Below are 20,895 nucleotides of genomic sequence, written 5' to 3' on the forward strand. Positions count from 1 at the left end.
TTTGTGTGCTACTCAGTAAATAGCAATTGTAGGGAATTATTGAAAACACGCTAAGGAAATAAGCAAGAGAAGCCTTAACACAAAAATGTGAGCTGGTCACTTACCACTGTAACCAAAGATAAACTTTGGGAAGTTCAAGGGAGTTTCCATTATCTGTTTGCATCTGACACCATGGGGGGAAGGAAAGGAACTGGCTCTGCAATAGTTGCTTATAGAGGAGAGGTAGAGCTGTATCCCCTGGAAAGAAAATTCTCATCTGATGCCACATTGAAAGTGCTCTTTTGATGTTGAAGAGTTCTACAGAGGAATCATTAAAGCAAAAATGCAAAGCAAGCTACAACCAAAAAGAGTGACTAGATGTGTGACCTTGGGAATGTCTGTGTCCTCATTTCTGTGTAGTTCTGTGTCTAAAATTTAGCAGCATTTTTAACTCCTTGCAAGATCACTTGGATTCTATAGCTGCCCAGCTGTTTTATTACAGTATAATTTTCTTCAGTATTAAAAGCTGAAAAAAAAATAACAACACTAAAACCATCTTTCTTGAGGCATAAATAAAACCAGCAGAATCTGCCCTGCTGTCTGGACATGAAGATTTCCAAGTGATGTCTTGTCTTCTGATCCTCTACCAGCAAACCACGAAAATTCAGCTGCAAATGAGATTGGAAAGAGTCTGCTGAGATAGACCAGAGGAAACTGTGAAGTGTCTGGGGTCAGGTTTATAATTGATTCTTTTTGGACAGCAAAAGCAAGAGGAGCCTTAGAGAAGAGGTTTTGGGAAATGGGTGGGTTTTTTTGTCTGGGTTGTGTTTAAGTGGAAACAGGTAGTTTGGCTTGTGTGTTTTTTTTGGTTTTTTTTGGTTTTTTTTGGGTTTTTTTTGGGTTTTTTTGGTTTTTTTTGGGGTTTTTTTGGGGTTTTTTTGGGGTTTTTTGGGGTTTTTTGGGGTTTTTTGGGGTTTTTTTGGGTTTTTTTTGGGTTTTTTTTGGGTTTTTTTGGGTTTTTTTTGGGTTTTTTTTGGGTTTTTTTGGGTTTTTTGGGTTTTTTTGGGTTTTTTGGGTTTTTTGGGTTTTTTTTGGGTTTTTTTTGGGTTTTTTTGGGTTTTTTTGGGTTTTTTTGGGTTTTTTTGGTTTTTTTTGGGTTTTTTTGGGTTTTTTTGGGTTTTTTTGGGTTTTTTTTGTTTTTTTTTTTTTTTTTTGGTTTTTTTTTTTGTTGATGGGCTTTTTCATCGAATTCTAATTAAAGCTGAGCTTTGTACCAGCAAGAATCCAGCAAGTGTCTGCTGCTTGGAGGAGTGATGGAGGAAGGTTGCACTGAGAGCCTCAAATACACCAAGACCAAGGTAATAGGAATTAAAGCAAAGAGAGAATGGATAGATACAGAAATTCTGTTGAGACAAAAGGAGCAGATGCCTGAGGAAAGCTGATGAAGGTGACCAAAAACTAAGAGTTTGTTTTTATTTTTTAGACTGATCTTATTTCTAAATAGAGTTTTCTCCATGCCATCTATCTCCACATTACCAATTACTGTATTTGGACTATCAGCTTCCCTGGTTTGATTCCTAATATCAGTTAAGAAATCAAGATGAGTCATATGGAAGCATCTGTCAAGCCTAAAAACTGTTGTTTAAAGTTAATTGATGTGAAAGGCAGAAAAGAATTCTATTTTAGCCCAGCTGTCTATCCTGCCATACAGCTTCCTACGTGCCACTAGAAAATGTTTTACAGTTTACTGAACTTGTTAGATATTTCTATGTTCCAGTTGATAGTTTGTCTGAAAATAGCAGAAGTTGATTAGAAGGAAAATAGTAGAAGCATCATGCAGATAAAAAAAAAAAAAAAAAAGAAAATCGTGCTTTGAATTCATGAGTGTGTGTAACAAAGCTTCTGGAATAGTCTGACCTTTGGAGGTAATGAAAAGTCACTGAATTACAGGAAAATGGCACTGGGGACTGTGAGGTTTGACCCACTAAAGTCACACTTGTGTCCTTTGAGAGCCTTGGCTGCAGAGTTGGGATTTTAGCCTCATCCTTCAGAACTTCTGGGCATTCCCAGGTCCTGGTGAAGCTGCCATCTGGCACATTTTTCTCCAGATTCAGTAATGAGTTTTCATAATTCTTTATCTCATTCCTTTTCCCAAAGCATCTTGTGCATGACTCTGCTTTAATTTGAGTGTCCTGCTGAGTCCTGACACACAGACGTGGGCACCAAAACCTGAATTGTATAACAGTTATATGTGGGGTACAGATGATTTCCATCCCCCAACAGGAATTTTCCTATGTAATTTCATTTCTGCAGATATGCTAATATTTTTTATTTATTTAATAATGCAGCTCCTAGGTTTCTTGACTGTGAAATAATATTGCTCATAATCACTCAAATCAACGTATCTATTCTTTTCACTTCTTCAGAATGAAGTAGCCTTTAGTAGCCAGCAGAATGTGTGTCCTAGAAGCTTATCCACAGAACTGGTGAATTCCTCTTTTGTTCCACAGCCAAGTCTAAAGATCCTGGAGCCCTGGTGTTGTTTCTGCTAATGCTGACTGCCTGTGAGTTAGGATAAATTCTTAATCCAGTTTTTCTAGCCATATAATGGGAATCATTCTAGGCTGGTTCTAAAGACTTTTATTAATAAATGCATGTGGCCTGACTAATAAAGAAATGTCTGGGTTCTCAGCCTTTAATAAAACAGTAAAATTTCAAGTAAAATGGACTGCAGAACTTCTGCCAACTGCCAAAATAGTCCTCATCAACATATTTCAAATATCTTTTAAAAATACCAGTAAGAAAGGATGAACTGTATAGCATGGCCTGAATTTTTAAAGGCTGATGCCTGCAGGGAATTCTGAGGATTACTGAGAGAAGCTGCTCTGTCAGGACCAGCTTTACATTTTTGGTAAACCTGATTATCATTTGCAGTACATGTTTTCAGAGGAGGGGTGTATGCAGACACCACTTTGGATGTAAAAGATTTTAAAAAAACCAACCTCAAACCCTTGCAGTCTGGAAGTGCCTGGCAATAGAACCATTTTTGCTGAAGTTACATCTTGCTGCGTCCTCATTTATTTCAGCATGGGGTTGCTTCTTCATTTTCAGAGTCCAGCCCCAAGCAGGGCATGCTACAGGGATTTAGTCTGGCCAGCTGTGTGCCCTGCTCTGGCTGATGCCAAAGAAGGACTTTGAGTCTCAGGATGGCAGTAATTCTGTTTACTTCCTTAGGGAAATTCCCTGTGGAATGTGTAAAAATGAAAAATAAAACCACACAGCTCCAGGCATTGCTTAAAGCGAGTAATTTTCCCATGGGAAGCAGCTCTCATCTGAAATTTATTGACACAGAATGGGTGTAAAACAAGTGATTTTTGTCCCTGTGTTTGCAGAAACAGCTTGGTTGTGTCTCCTGTGGAAAGCTGCTTCTCTTTCAAGTCTCCCTGGGGGGTAGCCTAGAGATCAAATCAATCTCCCTGGGGTCCTTGTGGAAGGAAAGGCTGATATTTAGTGAAAACACAGCAGAGTTACTTCTAAGACACAAGTAGGTAAGAGCTGGATTTGAGGTTTTTAATAAATGTGCTGTTTCTACACCAGGATAAGAGAAACCTCCTTGCCAGTGTTGGGTGTCCTGATTGCTGCCTGGCCTCAGACATTTGGGATAGCAGAGTTAATATTCTGGTTCAGTGCTACCATGATCTCCTTCCATGAGCAATTTCATGATGCTGAACTCCAGGGTTTTCCATTGTCCCCACTGCTCACATCATCCATGGAGCTTTTTTGTTCTGTTTGTTTCATTGTAATGCAATAAATTGCATTTGGAGGAGGGGGAAAGCTGATGGTGACTCTGAAAATGGATTTTCTGCTCTCATCAAAGAACAGCAGGACCTTTTTTTTTTCCACTTTTTTTTAAAGTACTTTTATTTTGCACCACTGAAGTAGTACTTCTAATAACTCAAATATGTGTCACCTACTTAGGAATGAAAGCAGCTTAGGATGTGTGCAACCTGGCTTGATGCTTTGAAGTACATATAAGGCTTGTGGAAAATCTTGGAATCCCACTTCAGAGATGGAAATCTTTATCTACAAGGCAAATTCAGGTTAGCCAAATACCTGAAAAGTCTTAACTCCATCTTTTATAAATGCCAGTTCTCCTATAAATATATGGAAAACTAATAATAAACACAAATAAATCCAGGTGTTTCTTCTCAATTTTAGTTTCATCTGCTTGGTGCAGTAAAATGTTATTGAATCCGCATGGCAAATAATTCAGCTCTCTTTACATGAAGAAGCCAGTTTGCCTTAGGCTACTGGCTGGATTTCTTGAGTTGTGGTTTGGGTTTTTTTTTCTTTAAGTGCCTCTTCCTTTTACTCCTAACATCATGGTCTAATGAGCATATCACTCCACTGCAACTTGAAAATGTCATGGATGACTCAAAATTAAATTCCTTTGGATATCAAGAAAGCATCTGTACAGCTTAAGGCAGGAAAATGTGAGGTACAGTTATGAAGAAAACCAGAGAGTATAATAAAGCAGTGTATGTGCAACCACTGGATCTGCAAAAAACCAAAATCTGCATAATTTGGAGATCTAATCATCAAGAGAGTTTGCATGTGTAGTTGCCTGTTCACCCATAAAAATACAGTGAACGTTAAAAGCCCATTAAAAGGATTAAGAACCTGTTAAAAGATAGGTTTTTAAATATTGTAAAGCACCAAAGCTTGCTAAGGTGGATCATGAGCTGTGGGAGTGCTAAATAATATCATCTATTGTAATATAGTTTACATATCTGTCAGGGCTTTAAAGCAGTGATCAGCATAATCATCACCAAAGGCTCTTAATGAGATCAGTGAATGGCTCCTCACTGGCTGTGTTAAGAATTTTAATGGGGTGATGCCTATACTTAGCAACAACTACTAACTTTTAAATTCCTTTCTTTAGGAGCTGATAGGGAACTGCTGTGGAGAGAGCAGACAGCCCCCTCTGCAAGAGGCACCAAGGACAAATAGAGGCAATGTCACTTGCTGGCTTTGTTCTCTGTGGAACAGCAGCTGAGCACTTGACATTGCCTTCACCTCCGTGCAGAAGCACTCCCTGAACTGACTGTGGTGGCACCTGCAAGGTGCTGTCACTGTCAAATCCACCTTAGCCCCAGACAGAGCTGTGTCCTGGGAGTTCAGTGAATGCTCTGATTTATGAATGTGAAATCAGGTATAAAGCAAATTATGAGATGTAAAATGTGACCAGAGCCCCTCCTGACTCAGCCAGGAATAAATTGTTTCAGTGTCTCTGTCAAAGTGTTGCTGTCCAAGCTCGCTCTCCCTCTGAGCACTGGGCGCTCTGTGGGTGAGGGAATTGCCTAAACTTTGAAGATGAAGAAAAACAAATGGCAAATTTTTAGTTTATCTGATCGTTACACATGTAAAGAAATTCAAAGAGATTTATTAATGAATTTCCAGCATTCCTAAAAACCTGTGCCTGTAGATATTCTGGTTACCTGTTCGAGACAAGTTACCCTCTGCCTACACAAGGCTGAGCCACAGCTACATCCTGTGTCTATTTTGGAAAATGAAGAAAAATGTTGCTCATATGAAGTGGGGGAGGATAGGAGATATCAGGCCAGCTCCCCTCCCTCATTCCCAGCACAGCAGGATGGTGAGACTTGGAAAAAATATCCAGATAATTATTTTATTGTGCTCATGGTGTGGACTGGGCAATGGCTGGTGAAAATGTATGGGTTTAGATCTCCAGGAGTGGAGGGAGCTGTTTAACTGGCAGCTGTCAGCCTGCTTGAGGGAAACAGGTTAGTTGTTCCTGCTGGCAGCTGAAATGTCTTCAGCTACGTCCAAAAAAAGAAAATCACGTCTGTTTGCTGATTCCTGGCAGGATTTCTCTCTTGCATAAGCTTATCTCTGAGGAATAGTGGATCGGGATCTTTGTTTGCAAGGAAGTTGATTTTTTTTTTTACTATGTTTTGTGAGTCTTGGTATTGTGGAACATCTTTTTATCACTGTGGCAACATCAACTGCTGCTCCTCTAGAAGACTCTGATAAGTTATATTTTTCACCCATCTGAGGAAACTTGCTTCTCATGTGACTCTCTAAAAGTGAGTGTTATTTCAGTTGAAGATACTGGATCTAATGGTAAAATAAGTAATTTTCCTTTTATCCCAAGGTTGCTTTAAATTGCTGTGGGTTTCAATGTTCTCAGTTACTCTTTCATTGTGCTTCAGTATTCACAAGTGTCCTGCTGTGCCTGAGAGAGGTTTTGGGACTTAAACAGTCCCCAAAAAAGTTAATGTTCCTTCTGTGGTTGGTATGAAAAGTAAAAGTGGCTGTGGCCTGCTCTGAAGGTTTCTCTAGGCTCAGTGCTGATGCTTGTGAGAGAGGGGATCAAGTTTAGCATGGTCTTTTCAGCCCTTTAAACTCATGCCAGATATCTCTCTTGCCTTTCAGGTCACATAAAGATAAGTTATATTTTTGTATGAGTGCATAAATACATGTAAACTTTTTTTTTTTTTTAAGAGTCTGTAGACTGAATTACTTGGGAAGAAAATGAAGAGTAGTGCCAGGCCTTGGAGTGCAATAGCAAAGCAAGGGAGCCATGGGGTTGACAGAGGAAAACCTCTTTCCACCACCTCCACAGGAATGAAGACCTCCAAATCCTCCACTTCCCTTGCCTTTGAATCCCGGCTCAGCAAGGTACTAATCCTTGGAAAGCGTTCAAGCATTCCAGTCTTGTTCCAGGATAAAGCTTTGGTTTAGTCCTCAAACTACTACACCCACTGTGTTAAGTGTAGGGAGATTTAAGTTTTGTTGTATATTAGATTAATACACATTTCTCAAAGTATTTTGCATGCACTGTATCTGTACACTCTGTGGGTGAGGGAATTGCCTAAACTTTGAAGATGGGGGAAAACAAATGGCAAAATCTTAGTTCAGCTGATAGTTACACATGTAAAGAAATTCAAAGAGATTTATTAATGAATTTCCAGCATTCTTAAAACCTGTGCCTCTCCCTTCAAGGCGCAAAATATCTTAACAGAAGACATTGCAATATAACAAATGCGTTTTTTAATCCTATTTTTTTATACAGATACATTTTAAAAATAACGGAAACTTCTGTCCAAGTAATGTTTTTAAGAAAATTGAGTAATACACCTGAAACGCTGCTGCATCTGCACCCTTGCAGTCAGCAGACAGAAATAACCTGGTCACACAAATCCAGACCAAGGTTGTAACTTTCCAGTAATAAAGTTTAATGAACAGTAGAGAGCAGGGTACAGTATTTAGATCTCCTCTTGATTAAAACTTGATTAATTGTCACAGATTTTCAAGGAAAGGATTAATTTGTTGACCTTGCTGTGCACTTTCCAATAGGGTATTTCAGTGCTTCAGGCAAGATGTGCTGTGTGGTTAAGGCAGCATCTCTGAAGGAATGCTACTGAGTACACTAATCAGGAAATCTGGTCCGATTGATTTGTTAAATTTAGTGTTAATTGTGGAGAGATTTCTTCCTAATGACAGCTGATGCCTTCAAATTGTCATCCAGCTGCAAATGCAAAATCATCCAAGTGGCTTCCTTGAAGAAAGGGAGTAGAAAAGGCACCGTAGTTGCTGCTATAGGGAAGAACACATTTAAGAAATTACTTCAGAGGGACTGCAGAACACTCTAAAGGTCAGAAAGTCAGGTTGTTCCATTCTCCTCCTACGACCGAGCTGACAAAACCTCTGCCAGAAGGCAAAACGTTCGTTGTTTGGTATCCTGGAGCACCGTCAACACTTCAGCTATTGAAACTTATGGGCTCACAGGGTCCAGGAAACCACAGCCTCTGAGTCAGAGGAGGAGATGAAAGGGAGAAGGAATTAGAGTTGAAAGATTTCATTTTGCTTAAATATCTCACATTCAGGAACCACTAAATAGGGGCAGTGCTTGTTGTGTGCTCTCTTTTCTCTTAACCCAGCAGTGGTGTTCAGCCCGTGCTTCAGGGACCCCCGGTGGCACCGGACAACTTCAAAGGAGGTGGCTTTTCATTTGAGAGAACACTTTAGGTGTCCACAAACTCAAATGTATAGGAAAACTACTGCTCTAGGGAGACTCTCCAAAGCTTTGGTCTTAAAATACTTAAAGTATTTTTCCTGAAATTAGAAACTGTTACTAGAGGCACACACATGGGAAATCAGCTGACCAAAGTTTTGAGGTAAGCTGCAGCTTCTGCTTGCTGAAGCAAGATAATTTCAGTGTTTTTCTTTGAATCTTACCTTGTGCTTGTGTTCCATGGGTTTCTTGAGTAGGCATTTAGAGTAGACTTGTATCACCAGAGATTCCTTCCCAAAAAGTTGCCAGTGGACCACTCCTGTAAACTGGTTTCTCATTGCCTTTCAATTATTTGCCTTTTTGAACAGTCTTTCCCATTTTTATTCTTCATTGTTGGAAAAGTGCTTTATCTCTTAACCTACTTCACAAAAACCTAGAATGCAACACAAATACAAAAATCATGTATTCCAGTTATCAAGGCAATATTCCCATGGGGTTACTTTATGGAAATGTTAATTTTTTCCAAGGAATCTTGCATTTTGAACTAACTGATGGGAATATTCAGGGTCCTGACCTGTTCCACCCTCTGTGTCGCAGCTGAAGCGGGCGAGCAGCGAGGACATGCTCACCAAACCTGGGCCAGCAGCAGCTGCGGGAGTCTCCAGGCTGAAGAAGACCATCACAACAGGAGCCATTTCGGAGCTTGCTGAGAGTCGGCTGAAGCCCAGCACAGGTAGGCACAAAGGTGCTGTGAGCCGTGCTGTGAGTGTCCTTGGTTTGCCAGGGTCCCAGCAGTGTCCCCTCTCCCCCTTGCAGCACAGCCGTGTGGCAGTCACAGGACGCTGTGCCTTGCATCCCGCACCCCACGAGCCGGGGACATGGAGTGAAAAGGGATGCGCTGGATGGTTTTAGGAGCCTGGGCAGCCCCAGCAGCCAGGCGGTGGCGCCGGTGGCCCACGCCCGTCCCGACCGCGGCTCCGGGCCGGCCGCGGCGGGGTGGACCCAGCCGGGGACCCAGCCCCCGATTCTAGAGCAGGACAGCAGCGGAGAGCTCGCTGCCCGAAGTTTTCCCCGTTTATCAATAGCATTCTCTCTACTGAGTGAGCAGAGCTGTTTCCCCGCTGCTCCTGGGACACGGCAGAGGCGTGAGAACCAAGAGCCAGCCCTGGGCATCCTCATGTGCAGCCTGTGCTGCTCCTGAGCTAGCCCGGGGCACGCTCTCCTCAGCAGCCTCAGCCCATCAGCTTGTTCCCATAGGTTTCAAACCTAAGCTTGTTTCGAAAGGCAGCGACACCATCTGCATACCAAGGGCTTCGGTGCAAGCGCTCTGCTTTCCCCCAGGAGCTCCGCAAATGCTTGCTTTTGTCTGCTCCCTGGTGGCATTTCCAAGGGAATGTGAGCTCTTATTAAATTTGACCATGACCTCCCTATTTGTCACAGCCTTTGCAGGTTTTGACCGTGTGACAGAACAATGTTACTAAACAGAGAGAGATTTCTGTTTTTAAAGAAATGAAATATAAAAACCTTTATATACTCCTGGAAGAAAATTATGTGCCTTGTAACAGAACAAATGTTTCATAGCAACCCAAAGACAGATCCAATTCTGCTGTTAATCAGCATGTAAATCCTCAAATTTAATAGTGACTATCTGTAGCCAAAGGAATTTGGGATTCACAAGCCAATGAAGAGGCATGATGCTTGGGAGGAGCCAGGCAGGGAGAAGAAAACCTGTACAAATGATGCAGCACAGGATCCTGGGAATGCAGCCAGGGAAACAGCACTGCAGGGAGTCCAGGATGGAATACGTATGTCAGATACCAAAACACAAGCACTGGAATAGAGAGCCCTCTTCTGCATGCAGCTATAATAACTGTGATTGGAGGAAGGAGATTTATGATGATGACTACTTTAAATACAAAGGCTGAAATGGTTTATGGAGGTCAAGTTACATCTGGGTATTGCTTTGCCACTTTAAATTATATCATCGCATATAACCTCATATATTGCTTTGCATCAGCATTTATAGAAGCATAAATGGGAATATTAATTCTAAATGAAAAGAGAACAAGTGTATAGATAAACACTAAGAATGTATGTGCTACCCCTCTAAAATAGTTTTTGACCTAAAGAACTGTCTCAGCTCTTACAGGGACTGTTTTAAGTGTGTGGACAGTATCTTACATGTCTGGTTTACAGTGGTTCCATGATCCAAAAGGATGCCTGGAAATCCAGCTGTATTCCGAGAATGTGTCATTGACAGGGCCACTGGAAGGTGCTTGATCTTATTGAGCAAGGTTACAGAGCTGAATGCTTTGTCACACTGAAAAAAATACCAATAGTCCCACTAAAATGGTGTATTGTTGCTAAGAGAACTAACAGTGAGCATGACAGAGGGCACAGCATGTTCCAGGGAACATAAGTAGGAAAGGAGAGAATGTTTTCAGCTGTTGTATTTTATTGCAATGGCATCCCAAATAGTCTGATTGTGATCAAGATGCAATGCTGACTGTGGAGCTAATCCAAGTGACAATGTTCCAGTAGCTGGGAGATGCAGATGTTTGCGTACTAGCCAAATGTGTAAATCTAGAAATTTATTCCAAAATCACTTTCTTTTTTTTCTTTGATGGCCTTCATCTGTTCTGTGTTTTCCTTTCATGTCTTGACTGCAAGCATTATGACTCCCCCTTGTTTGGGCTTTTTTTTGTCTGTTACTCAAGTAAGTGGTTTGAGTATTTTACTGACATTTTATTCTATTAGTTCCAGCCACAGTCTGGTGGTACACAGTTGGTATAATAGTCTGTGTGAGATAATTTCAATGAAAAAGGTATGGAAATACAAAAGCTTAGGTTTCTTTCTTCTTTGGGTGTGACTGTCTACCATTTGTGTGTTGACCTTGAGCAGTAAGACATGTTCCAAATACTGCAGATAATAAATAATTGACCTTAAAGACTGGTTGTTTAAATAGGGTTGTTTCTATGCTGCCCTTGGTGGAGTTTCAGTTATTTATTCCAGCCTTTTATTGACGGAACTACCCCTGCCTGCCCTGTTTGGAGCTAACACAGTAAATCATAAACAACTTAAAGGGGGATGAGGCCAAGCCCATGTATCCATCCTTGGCAAGTGGAGTTGAGCAAATGGAGCTGGAGACTGATGCTGGCTGGAAATTCTGTGCTGTGATGTTTGGTTTTGTAACTCCTTGGCAGTTTGAAATCCCAGGCAATGGGAAATGACGCACAGGGGGAAATAAATGTCTCATATTCAGCTTCATTATCCGCAGTGTGATGTCTTCCCATGTACTGTCCTGAAGTGGCTGTTTGGGTTTGTTAAAACCAAGCCTACAGAACTCTGGCATTGTTTTTAATGTCTTAGTAGATGAAAAAGCTGGAAAACTATAAAACATGAGGAAGAGTTCACTAATCTTGGAATACATTGATTTTAATGCATGTACTTATAAAGCCATCCAGTCTATGAAGCCATATAGCAAAGAAGTGATTGTAAAATATATAAATAGAGAAGTTTGTGTATTCATGAGAAACTAGGACTCCCTTCCCCTAAGGTTCAGGATTGTAGGAAATCAATGACTTCAGATTCTGGTCCTTTGGTCTGCAAGCCAAATAACCTTAAAAAATGCAATTTCACAGAGAATTTCAAAGCCTTGTGTGATCATATACCTCTCAGAGCATTGCATGGTAGGACTGGTATGCAAATGGAAAATTTGAGGTTCAGGCAGATGAAATTACTTTCTCAATGAAGCCTGGAAGTCATTCCAAATCCTTGCTCTGAGTTCTGTCATTCACTCCATACAAACTCCCAGTTCAAGCACTTTCTGAGAACTTCCCTGGAGGCTGTCTGGGTTAATCATGTTCCTGTGCTGCTTTGATGTGATTTCAGTGACAGCTGCTAATATCTGTCAGGTTGGACAGGAACCAAAACAAGTCTGGACATCAGAAAGGAGAGAGAGCCAGGACATGGGCATGGTACAGTCCAGTCACACATCATCCACAAGCATTGAGACTATTTCAGCCATTCCCATTTCTCACAAATATATTGATTTTTATACCAAGTGCTGCCAGCTCCAATATGAGGTATCAGTTATCCCTGAAATGTAATTAAAAGATTGCTGTACTTTTTCTCAGGCTGCTTCATCAGCTTATTTTTTATAGCTAAATAAAGGCTAAATCTCTCTAGACATCATTTGCCTCAGAAACAATAGGAAACTGTCAATAACAATGTTATTATCACCTACCTTAGCATTTGTAGAAATTCTGGTTGTTTTACTGACGAGTTCAAGTTCTCTCTAAAGCAGGAGACAGGTGCTACATCTTTGGAGGCTGGGAGAAGCCAAGATGCCAGCAGGACTGTGAGGGGTGGCCTGCTGTGTCACCCCCTGCTCCATCAGAAATTGCCATTTATTTTTATGCATAAAATGGGAAAATCAAAACTTGGCCTGAGTTTTTAGCCAAAATAACAAAAAACTGTTGCTTTCTGTGTGTTCCTGCTGAGTTGATCCACATCCAAGGCTGGAGATGGTGCCAATCCAGGAGCATAGAGGAGGGAAGCTCAAAGATATTAAGAGTTTCAATTATCTCCTCAGCATCTCATGTCGAGGCTCTGAACTCTGCAGGTTACCTGGACAAAAGCTGCTAATCCCAGAATGGAACATTGCCAGCATTGGAAATGAAGCTGCTCTGCAACACAGGCTGTTGTAATAAACCCAGCAAATTAAATAGGGAAACAAAAATACCAAGGGATTTGGCATAACCAGGGAAAGCTATAGAAGGGCCTGAGGCTTATAATCTGTTGTGGCACAGTTTGGGTTGAACAATATTCAGCTCCAGTGAGGAGGGGCTCTGTTTTGATGAGTTTTTCTGTGATTTGTCATTCACATTCCTGCCCAATAATCAGAGTTAATGTCCCAGTGACTAAATATGATACCTGTGTATCTTCAATTCCTTCCTAGTGCTGGTAGAGCACATACCATTACTCCATTTGTCCATCATTGTTTTTTCATGTTGTTTATGTGAAAAGTCTTGATTTCTCTCTGAAGCAGCTGCTTGCAGCTTTTCTGTGTAGATAGTGCTGGTATTCAGAAAAGAAAGGCTTTAACTAAATGAGGCCAACTGGTCCCTGCCAGCACTGGTGTTAGTGCTGGGAAAGCTTGAATATCACTGGTGAGACTTGTTCACCTGTGGCTGATTCCAGGGGGGAGACTGGTGTGTGCTTTTATTGCACACAGCATTCATTAGATATGCTTCTTACCCAGCAAAATTGAAAATGTGGTATGCTACATATTTCGGAGCTTCCTGCATGTTCATAGAATTGTCATTTTCTGCTTGCTATTTGATAGTAATATATGGACTCTATCACATTTACTGTCTTCTCTCAGCTAACTTCTCTGCTTGCTGTTTGCCACTCTCTGGTGTGGGGTAAAAATTTAGGTTAATGTGAAGCTAATGCAGACCAGAAGCTGTCCCTCCATGGTCAAAAAATTCAAGGAAGTGTCTCTTAAATAAAAGCTTTCTTGAAAACAGAAAAAATCCTTGGGGGGAAAAAAAAATCTGACAATTTAGGAGTTCATAAGATGCTAATGCACCCCAATTAGGACAGGAAAAAGGAAAGTGATTTCTATTGAAGGACAGCTCTCTGACCTTGGGGCCCTTTTACTCTGCCATACATCAGCTTTTGGCAGCGCCTGCTTTTTATGGTCTGTCACATCAAAGCACTGCTATAGGTTTGGGAGAGGTTGCTGCACTTTGCATTCAGGCTCGTTACTGTCTCATTTTTCTTGTGAACGATAGTGCCAAGTGTGAGGGACACTAATGAGATCGGTATGTTCTGTTCCACCAGGCTCCACTGCAACCACATGGCTGAGCTCATCTGGGCTTTCCCAGGAGCTGTAAATACGCTTCAAAACCTCATCTGCAAAGCCACTTGCATTTTGCTCCCCCTTCCAGGTACAAGACAGCTCTTGCATAATTATTCTTTCTTACAAAGAGATTCTAGCCCCAAAAGTGGTATAAAAATGAAAGGAGGAATCAAAATATTGCTTTGTCAGGCTGTCATTCAAATTGGCAAGAAGTGCTGCAGGAATTTAACATGCAAAGCAATGGAAATGTGTCTGCATTTACATCCAGAGCTCTACATGCAGCTGGATATGCATATTGACATCTACACACACCTATAAATATATGCAAGGATGTTTAACATATTGCTAGAAACATGAACCTGAACCTCCCTGGCATTCCTTAGCAAAATGTTTCCTCTGTGTGTGATTTCCCCAGGTGTCAAGTAGTCAGGCTGAGTTTCAGCACCGGTTTAGAAGATTTTACCCACTGTCCTCTGAAGGGAAAGCTCAAGATTTGAGATAGATGAAATTTGGCATTCCAGATTTAGGTTATGACTGCTACTTGTCAAGTTTCTCTTACTTCTTCTTACAAGGATTTTTTTTCTTGCCACAGCCTGCAAATACAGTTGTTGGTTGCTGATGCCTTTGCTGAAAATATTCTTGTATTCTATTTATTGCTGTGTTGTTTTTCATGTTCTTTGAAGCTTTGCTCTTTCCCTCTCTAAGCCATGGACAGTTGTGCATCGTGGAATGGCTGGGAATGGGGGCTGCTTCACATGACTGTTCTCCAGGCATCTTTTTCCTCTTTGATAACTGGCAGTGTAGTGAGACCAATGCCTTTACAGGCTGTCTGGTAGGATTTCTGATACCTGATCCTGTTATGGATAACAGGCTTCTTTAGAGGCATTCACAGGCTGGCTGCAGTCATCTTGCATTATTAAACAAGTAGGAATTAACTTCTGCTGACAACACTGTCTGCAGAATGTACCTTTTTCAAGTTTTCTTGCTGTCCTAATCTACTGTAGAATTTACATTTCCTGTGCTGAATCTGTTAACACATTCTGAGATTCTGCATTCAGCTTCTTGTTAAAACCACCTGTGAAAGAGACCCTTTTCTCTGTGTGTTCTCCTGAGAATGACTTTGTTGGCACACGTGAGCCCCTCTGGGACCTGAGCCAGCTCAGAGGATTCAGTGTGTGGTAGGGATACTGAAATGCTGAGTCTAGAAGGCTGCAATGACTTAACTCATTAAATTGTTGACAGTTAATTGGCTAAAGGCAGCATGTATAGGGAGGATTCATTACAGCTGTAAGGGAACTGTGGTGATCCCAAAAGCCTTCCTAGGGACACCTAAACAGAGGGGAGGATGCCTGGATGCTCCAAGAATAGCACAAATCTAGATCTCCCAGCTTGTTTTCATGTCTTTTCAGGCTTCTTTACTGAAGTTGTTCAGCAAAGTCAACACAACCCTGCTCTGACTACCTGCCCTAGGTTAATTATCAGCTTTCCTTCAGCTGGTTTGAAGAGAAATGATCCTTAACACAAATTCTCTGGGCCTAAATCTATTGCAGCCAGAATGCCTTGGCAGAGGGCCATTGTGTTTGCACTTAAAGAACAGGAGGGAGAAGGAAAGGAACGCAAAGCTGGCCTGGTCTGACAAGTATGCAGATCAGGGGAGGGCTTGGCATTCCTTGTAGTATTTTTTTTTCCACTGTTTTTTTTTCAGCAGCTTTTGGCTTACATTAGATTTAAATACTGTAGAGCAAGAGGGGAGGGATTGACAGCTCCATCTCAGATGGGTTCCTGGAAGGCTCTGGTTCTGTGCCATGAACTGTGACCTCGCCAAGTATCTGCACTACAAAAAATTTATTTCTAGCATGGTTAAAAAAACTTTTGTTTGTCTGAGATTCAGCCCTAGATGTTATATTCCTAATTCTTTGGGGTCCACTACTGGGAATAATAGACAGATTCTGAAGATTTATTTTCCTTGCTACTTATGTACTTGGTGCTCGTAAAGTCTTTAGCATTAATGGAAGAAGGAGAGTGTGATAGTGTGAACTCTGGTGTTCATGATGTCCACAGTTAGGGCCCATTCAGTTTAGTCCAACATCAGTATCTGTAACTTCTTTAGACCTCAGCTTTCTGGAGAGACTGAAGTTCCTGGCCACTGCAAATCTGAGATTTGGTGGCATCTTCACACTTGTTCTCATGAGCATGGATTGCAATTTGAACAGAAGTTACACTCGTTCATTTGCTGTGTTATGAGTAGGATGCAAAGAAAGTTATGCCTGGCAAGCAAGTCCTACCATTTGACTAAGGAGTTGAAAGAATTATGTACATCACACCTTCAATAATTAATTCCCATTCTCACTATATAGGAAAGGAGTGTTTGTGAAGTTTTATTGGCAGTTCAACAAAGAGCAAGGGAATGAGTCAAGCTTCATGCTTAGGAACAGACCAGCTAATCTGCTTTGTAGAGCTGAAATGAATTCATTCTTTTTTATACCTTTATTACTGAAGAGGAAGGGAAAGTAATGTAAAATGTTCAGATAAGAAGTAGTTGCCTAAGGATTAAGCCATGCATCTGTTGTGATTTGTTCCCTGGTCCCCGTGTCATGCTTGCTGTTACTCCTTTTTCCTCAGCTTGAGCTGCAAGCTCCATATGCAGTAATCTCTTATCTATACCTTCTGCTCAGGCTGTAGTTATACTTAAAAATTTGTGCTTTACCTTTCATTTTGGACTTAGGCTAGAAGTCTTTGGCCTGACATCATTCTCTCTATCGTGGTGTTAGAATGTTCTGACTTACATTTCGTGCCACTTTCAAAAATAACAGAAACAGAACAGGACTGGTTCTCCAGTCCTGACTCTTCTACAGTGCTCAGATTTCAGGTGAGTTTGCTCTGAGTCAGTGATTACATTTTATAATTGCTCCAGGCTTGCACCTTCCCCGCACTGGGACCTTGTTACACCATTCCCTTTTGTGATTACAGAAATAGAAAGCAGGTGATGAAGTAATAAATGCTCAGCTTCAGGATTTATCAGCCCAACAGACTCTCACAGCTAATGCAGCCCCTCAGGTGAGTCCTGTTGAAGAAAAGCAGAAGTCACTCTTTAGTCTATAATGGAAGAAAATTTCTGTGGGAGATGCATTTCAACAGCAGTTGGAGGAAGTTTGCATTTGTACCTTGGAAAGGGCAGGCTGAGTACCCACCATGGTAAGATACAAGACTTAAGAGATCATAAGATGACTTTCAGAGAAAGAATGCATTGTCACTGAATCTTTTTTATAGAACTTTGATGGCTTATTCATTAAACAAAGCATTTTGTGTTTGACATGTCATAAGACAGAAGTAGACAGGAGTTTTTTAATGTCATCCAGATATAGACAGCTGTATGAAAACTTATCTTCTATAAAGTGTCAGAGGAAGAACAATGGAAAGCTGAAGAGTGACAATGAACTCATCCTATTATACTGAAAGATTAGCAAAATTCCGCTTCTTTCATATTGAATGGTCTCCAGATACTTTATCTGAAGTGATTGATTCACAACTAGATAGATTAATTCTTCATGTTTTATTTTCAGGCTGTTTTGAGCCTAGGAGACACACTAGTTTATTATTTCTGAATTTGTTTTTAACCAAGACTCAAGAGGATTCTGTTAATTATCCACATAATAGAAACTGATCACTGGAGTCATTCAGTATCCTTGTTTCCCATGTACATCAGGGATCCATGAGTGTGGAGCATCTTGATGTTTTGGAAAGATGTGCTCTTGGCCAGGCTCTGGGTGGGCCTGTCCTATGCAGCTGCTCTTGCAGTGCCAGTCACAGGCAAAAATATTGATGATAGAGATACGGTGTGAAATCTGCTCCCGTTTGTGGCTGAAGGTCTAGATGTGCTAGTGGCTGTCAGGTTTGATTGTTGTTCTATTAGCATAAGGGGAAATTCGGAAATCACTGTAATAGACTTTCAGGAGCAAAACACCACATCCTTACCTCAATAAAGAGAAATAGATTTCAGTGGTACTCATTGAATCCTATATATTGTTTAATATAATAGGGGTGAGAGCCTGCTGTGCTGTTCTCGGCACCAGTGGAGGCTGAGAGCAGCTGGGGGTGCTCAGCTGACCCAGGAATAGCCCCAGAGGACATCAGAACAGATCTGATGGATGGGACTTGCCAGAAAGGGCTCATGCTCACAATCATGGTCAGGTTTTCAGAGGAGTCCAGTCTCCATTTCGGCATCCTTTGGGTATCTATGTTTTCACGAGATGCTGAGCATCTCTGAAATTGGTCCCCTCATTTTTGTGGCCGTTAGGAGCTGCCCTTGCCCAGACATGTCACCGCTGTGCTCAGCAGTGTGCTTAGATCTGTGGGCAGGGTCTGTTTGCTCCGTGGTAAGCATGCTTCGGGTGGTGAAACTGGGGAAAAATTAATGTTGGCTTTGCTTTGGAGACATTTGGTTGCTCAGGTCTCTGCTGAGGGTCCCTTCGCCGCTAGCCGCGTTTCAGCGTTTTGCTTAGAAATACGCTAATGAAATGGAAATACGCTAATGAAATAGAAATACCGCCCGGAAGGGGCTCTCTGCTATTCGCCCCTGTCCGCCACGGCTGTTCAGGGCAGGGAGGCTCCGCTCAGGGCGGTGCTGGAGCATCGCTCCCTCTCGGAGCCCGCGGCCCGGCCGGAGCTGCAGCTCCCGCGGCGGCCGCTGGGTGTCCCCCGGCGCTGCCCCGCTCGCTCCTGCCCAGCCCGGCCGGGAGCGGGGCTGGGATGAGGGAGGAGGCGGCGCCGCAGCCGCCTCGGCGGGGCCGCAGCGCGGCTCGGCCGCCAGCAGCCAGGAGCGCGCTGCCTGCCGCTCCCCGCCGGAGCGGGCTGCGCCGGGCACGGCCAGAGGCGGCTCCGCGCCGGCACCGGGCATGAGCGGGGCGCCGGCGGCCTGAGGGAGCTCGGGAGGAGCCGGGCGGCCAGGGGAGATGGGCAACCAGCCGGGCAGAGCGGAGGAGCACGAGCAAGGTGTGTGCGAGCGGCGGGGGCGGCGGCACGGCGGGGATGGCGTTTTGTTCTCGGCACGGGGCTGGTGTCACAGCGAATGCTGGTGGCTTCTGACCTGCTGGGGACACTGCTGCTGTTCGCCTCGTAAATGCTCTTTATTGCCGTTCCGTACCTGAGGTCACAGCACCGTCCTTACGGGAGCCTTTCTGAAAGGAATCCTTTGGAGCTGAATGCCTGCAAGGGAGGGACCCTGTTCGTTGACAGATTTTTTTTTTTTTTTTCTTTTTCTTGGCGTAGTCTGCATGATGCAGCTAAAAAGTTACAAACCGATGTAGTGATGTACATAGAACTTGTCAGGATCTGCAGCCTGGCTGTGTTAGCCTTCACCATTGTTCGTGGCCTGAGGCCTGAAATTTTCCAGGCCTTAGAATTTAAAATGATGCCTTTGTGGAAGGTCTCCCACCATTGTCCTTTCAGAAGTGTAGTGCTCTGCATGTTAATCAGGAGCAGATTTCATAGAAAGCTCAAAGCTGGTATCAGGTAGATCGCATTCCCCGTGTGCCGAATGTCTGCACCGTACACCAGCACGGCTGCTAATTTGTTCCTGATGCCGTAGTGCTGCTTCGCTTGCCTTCTGATTTATTTTGCTTGTTTCTCAAACGCTGAGTGAGAGGGGAAACCCCGTAGGTCCACTATTTTCTGCTGCTTATTTCTCAGTTTCTTTCTGAATTTAGAACCCTCTAACACACATAAAACCACAATCAGTTGTATTTCCTAGCACTCTGTTTCTTGCTGTTGCCATGGGAATTTCATTCACAAAATCCCATTAAAGTTGTTATTGCTTGAGCGGGGGTTTCTGTGACTTCGGGTCGATATGTAGGTATAGTTCTAAGAGCAAATACAAATGTACCTGATCTCTGGAATTAGCCGGGGCTGCATTGCTGCTCAGGGATCTCACAATAGTTCTGCCAGCAGTGCTGGAACAGCAGTGAGGTGTAGTGAGAACTCTCTAGCACTGTGTTAATCACCGGGCTAATGAAGAACACAAAAGCTGCCAGTATCCAGTCACCAGAAGAAATGCTGCCCTAAGGGAAAGTTAAACTTTAGGCTGGAGAATGTGGCTGCCTACATCCCCAGCCCCTGAAATCTGCTGGCCACTGCCGGCCAGCGAAGTTTTGCTGGAGTTAAAAGTGTCATTTAGGAGGGGTAGTACTGATAATAAACTACGGGAGAGCTGGATTCTGATCAGCTGGAGCAAACAGACTCTGATTTTGCAGGGCCATTTTGAACAACTTGCTGTTAACGCAGATGATAAATGAGCACGCAGACCCCTCGTGGGTTTGAAAAATCTCTTTCATCCTTTGTTTTCTCCTGATTTATTTTTTTATCGAAGAGGAAAGAGTTATGCTTGTGTTGCACCGAAGCAGTTTTTAAACTATTCTCAGTTTTTAAGTGCAGGCTGAAGTAGGTCTTGTTTGAAAGTCCTCACTATTCATAAAGTATGAGTAGGACTGAAAACCAGTGTTTTGTATTGAACTATCTGTTCAAAACTCCAGTGTTTAACCATGAAAAGCAGTCAGAAACATTCCTGCTGACAAAAAGAAAAAAAAATCTGACAGCATAGTCCTTATTGTGTGCGAGAGCTCTGGCACTCAGAGATTGTGTTTTTGACAGCTAGGATGCAAAAACCTGCTTCTCACATCAGAATGTGATACGTTGTAGTATCTCTGAGTTTCTGTTTCTGCTTGAGCGAACTCAATTCAGCTCTCATTCAGGAACACCAACATCTTGAACAACTGTGGTACTTTTAAGCTTGTGTTTTGGAATAACCAGACTGAACCCCAGGAATGGGTTGCTTTATTGATCTAGCTCATGAGCCAGCTTTAGTGACAGACAGCCAATTTGACCTGTTTCCCTGATCATGACATTCAGGGTCATCTTGTCTACCTTCTTAGGAAACTGTATGGACATCTTATGGCTCATCTCTTAGTCTTTCACCCCAGACTTACCATCTTGGGGTACTGGGGGCAGATTTGTTCCT

The 20,895-nt window shown here is 42.5% G+C and overlaps 1 protein-coding gene across 11 annotated transcripts in view; it reads left to right on the forward strand.

The window, feature by feature from the left end:
• SPECC1 (sperm antigen with calponin homology and coiled-coil domains 1) overlaps positions 1 to 20,895 on the forward strand; it is an 88,105-nt gene that overhangs the window by 14,127 nt on the left and 53,083 nt on the right. For 3 of the 11 annotated variants that reach the window (XR_011005466.1, XM_068210528.1, XM_068210534.1), the window contains exons 1-5: positions 2,399 to 2,543; positions 3,958 to 4,079; positions 4,922 to 5,191; positions 6,505 to 6,681; positions 8,615 to 8,750. Coding sequence is in view for 10 of the 11 variants with exons in the window: in XM_068210528.1 (XP_068066629.1) it covers positions 6,535 to 6,681; positions 8,615 to 8,750 (283 nt within the window). In the remaining variant the exon portion in view is untranslated. Of the gene's footprint in view, positions 1 to 2,397; positions 2,544 to 3,957; positions 4,080 to 4,921; positions 5,192 to 6,062; positions 6,087 to 6,504; positions 6,682 to 8,614; positions 8,751 to 18,699; positions 18,876 to 20,895 lie in introns of those variants that run through there. The other 8 variants (XM_068210536.1, XM_068210537.1, XM_068210532.1 and 5 more) reach the window with 6 other exon arrangements.

This window comes from Anomalospiza imberbis, chromosome 20 (genome assembly GCF_031753505.1).
Source record: "Anomalospiza imberbis isolate Cuckoo-Finch-1a 21T00152 chromosome 20, ASM3175350v1, whole genome shotgun sequence".
NCBI lineage: Eukaryota > Metazoa > Chordata > Aves > Passeriformes > Viduidae > Anomalospiza > Anomalospiza imberbis.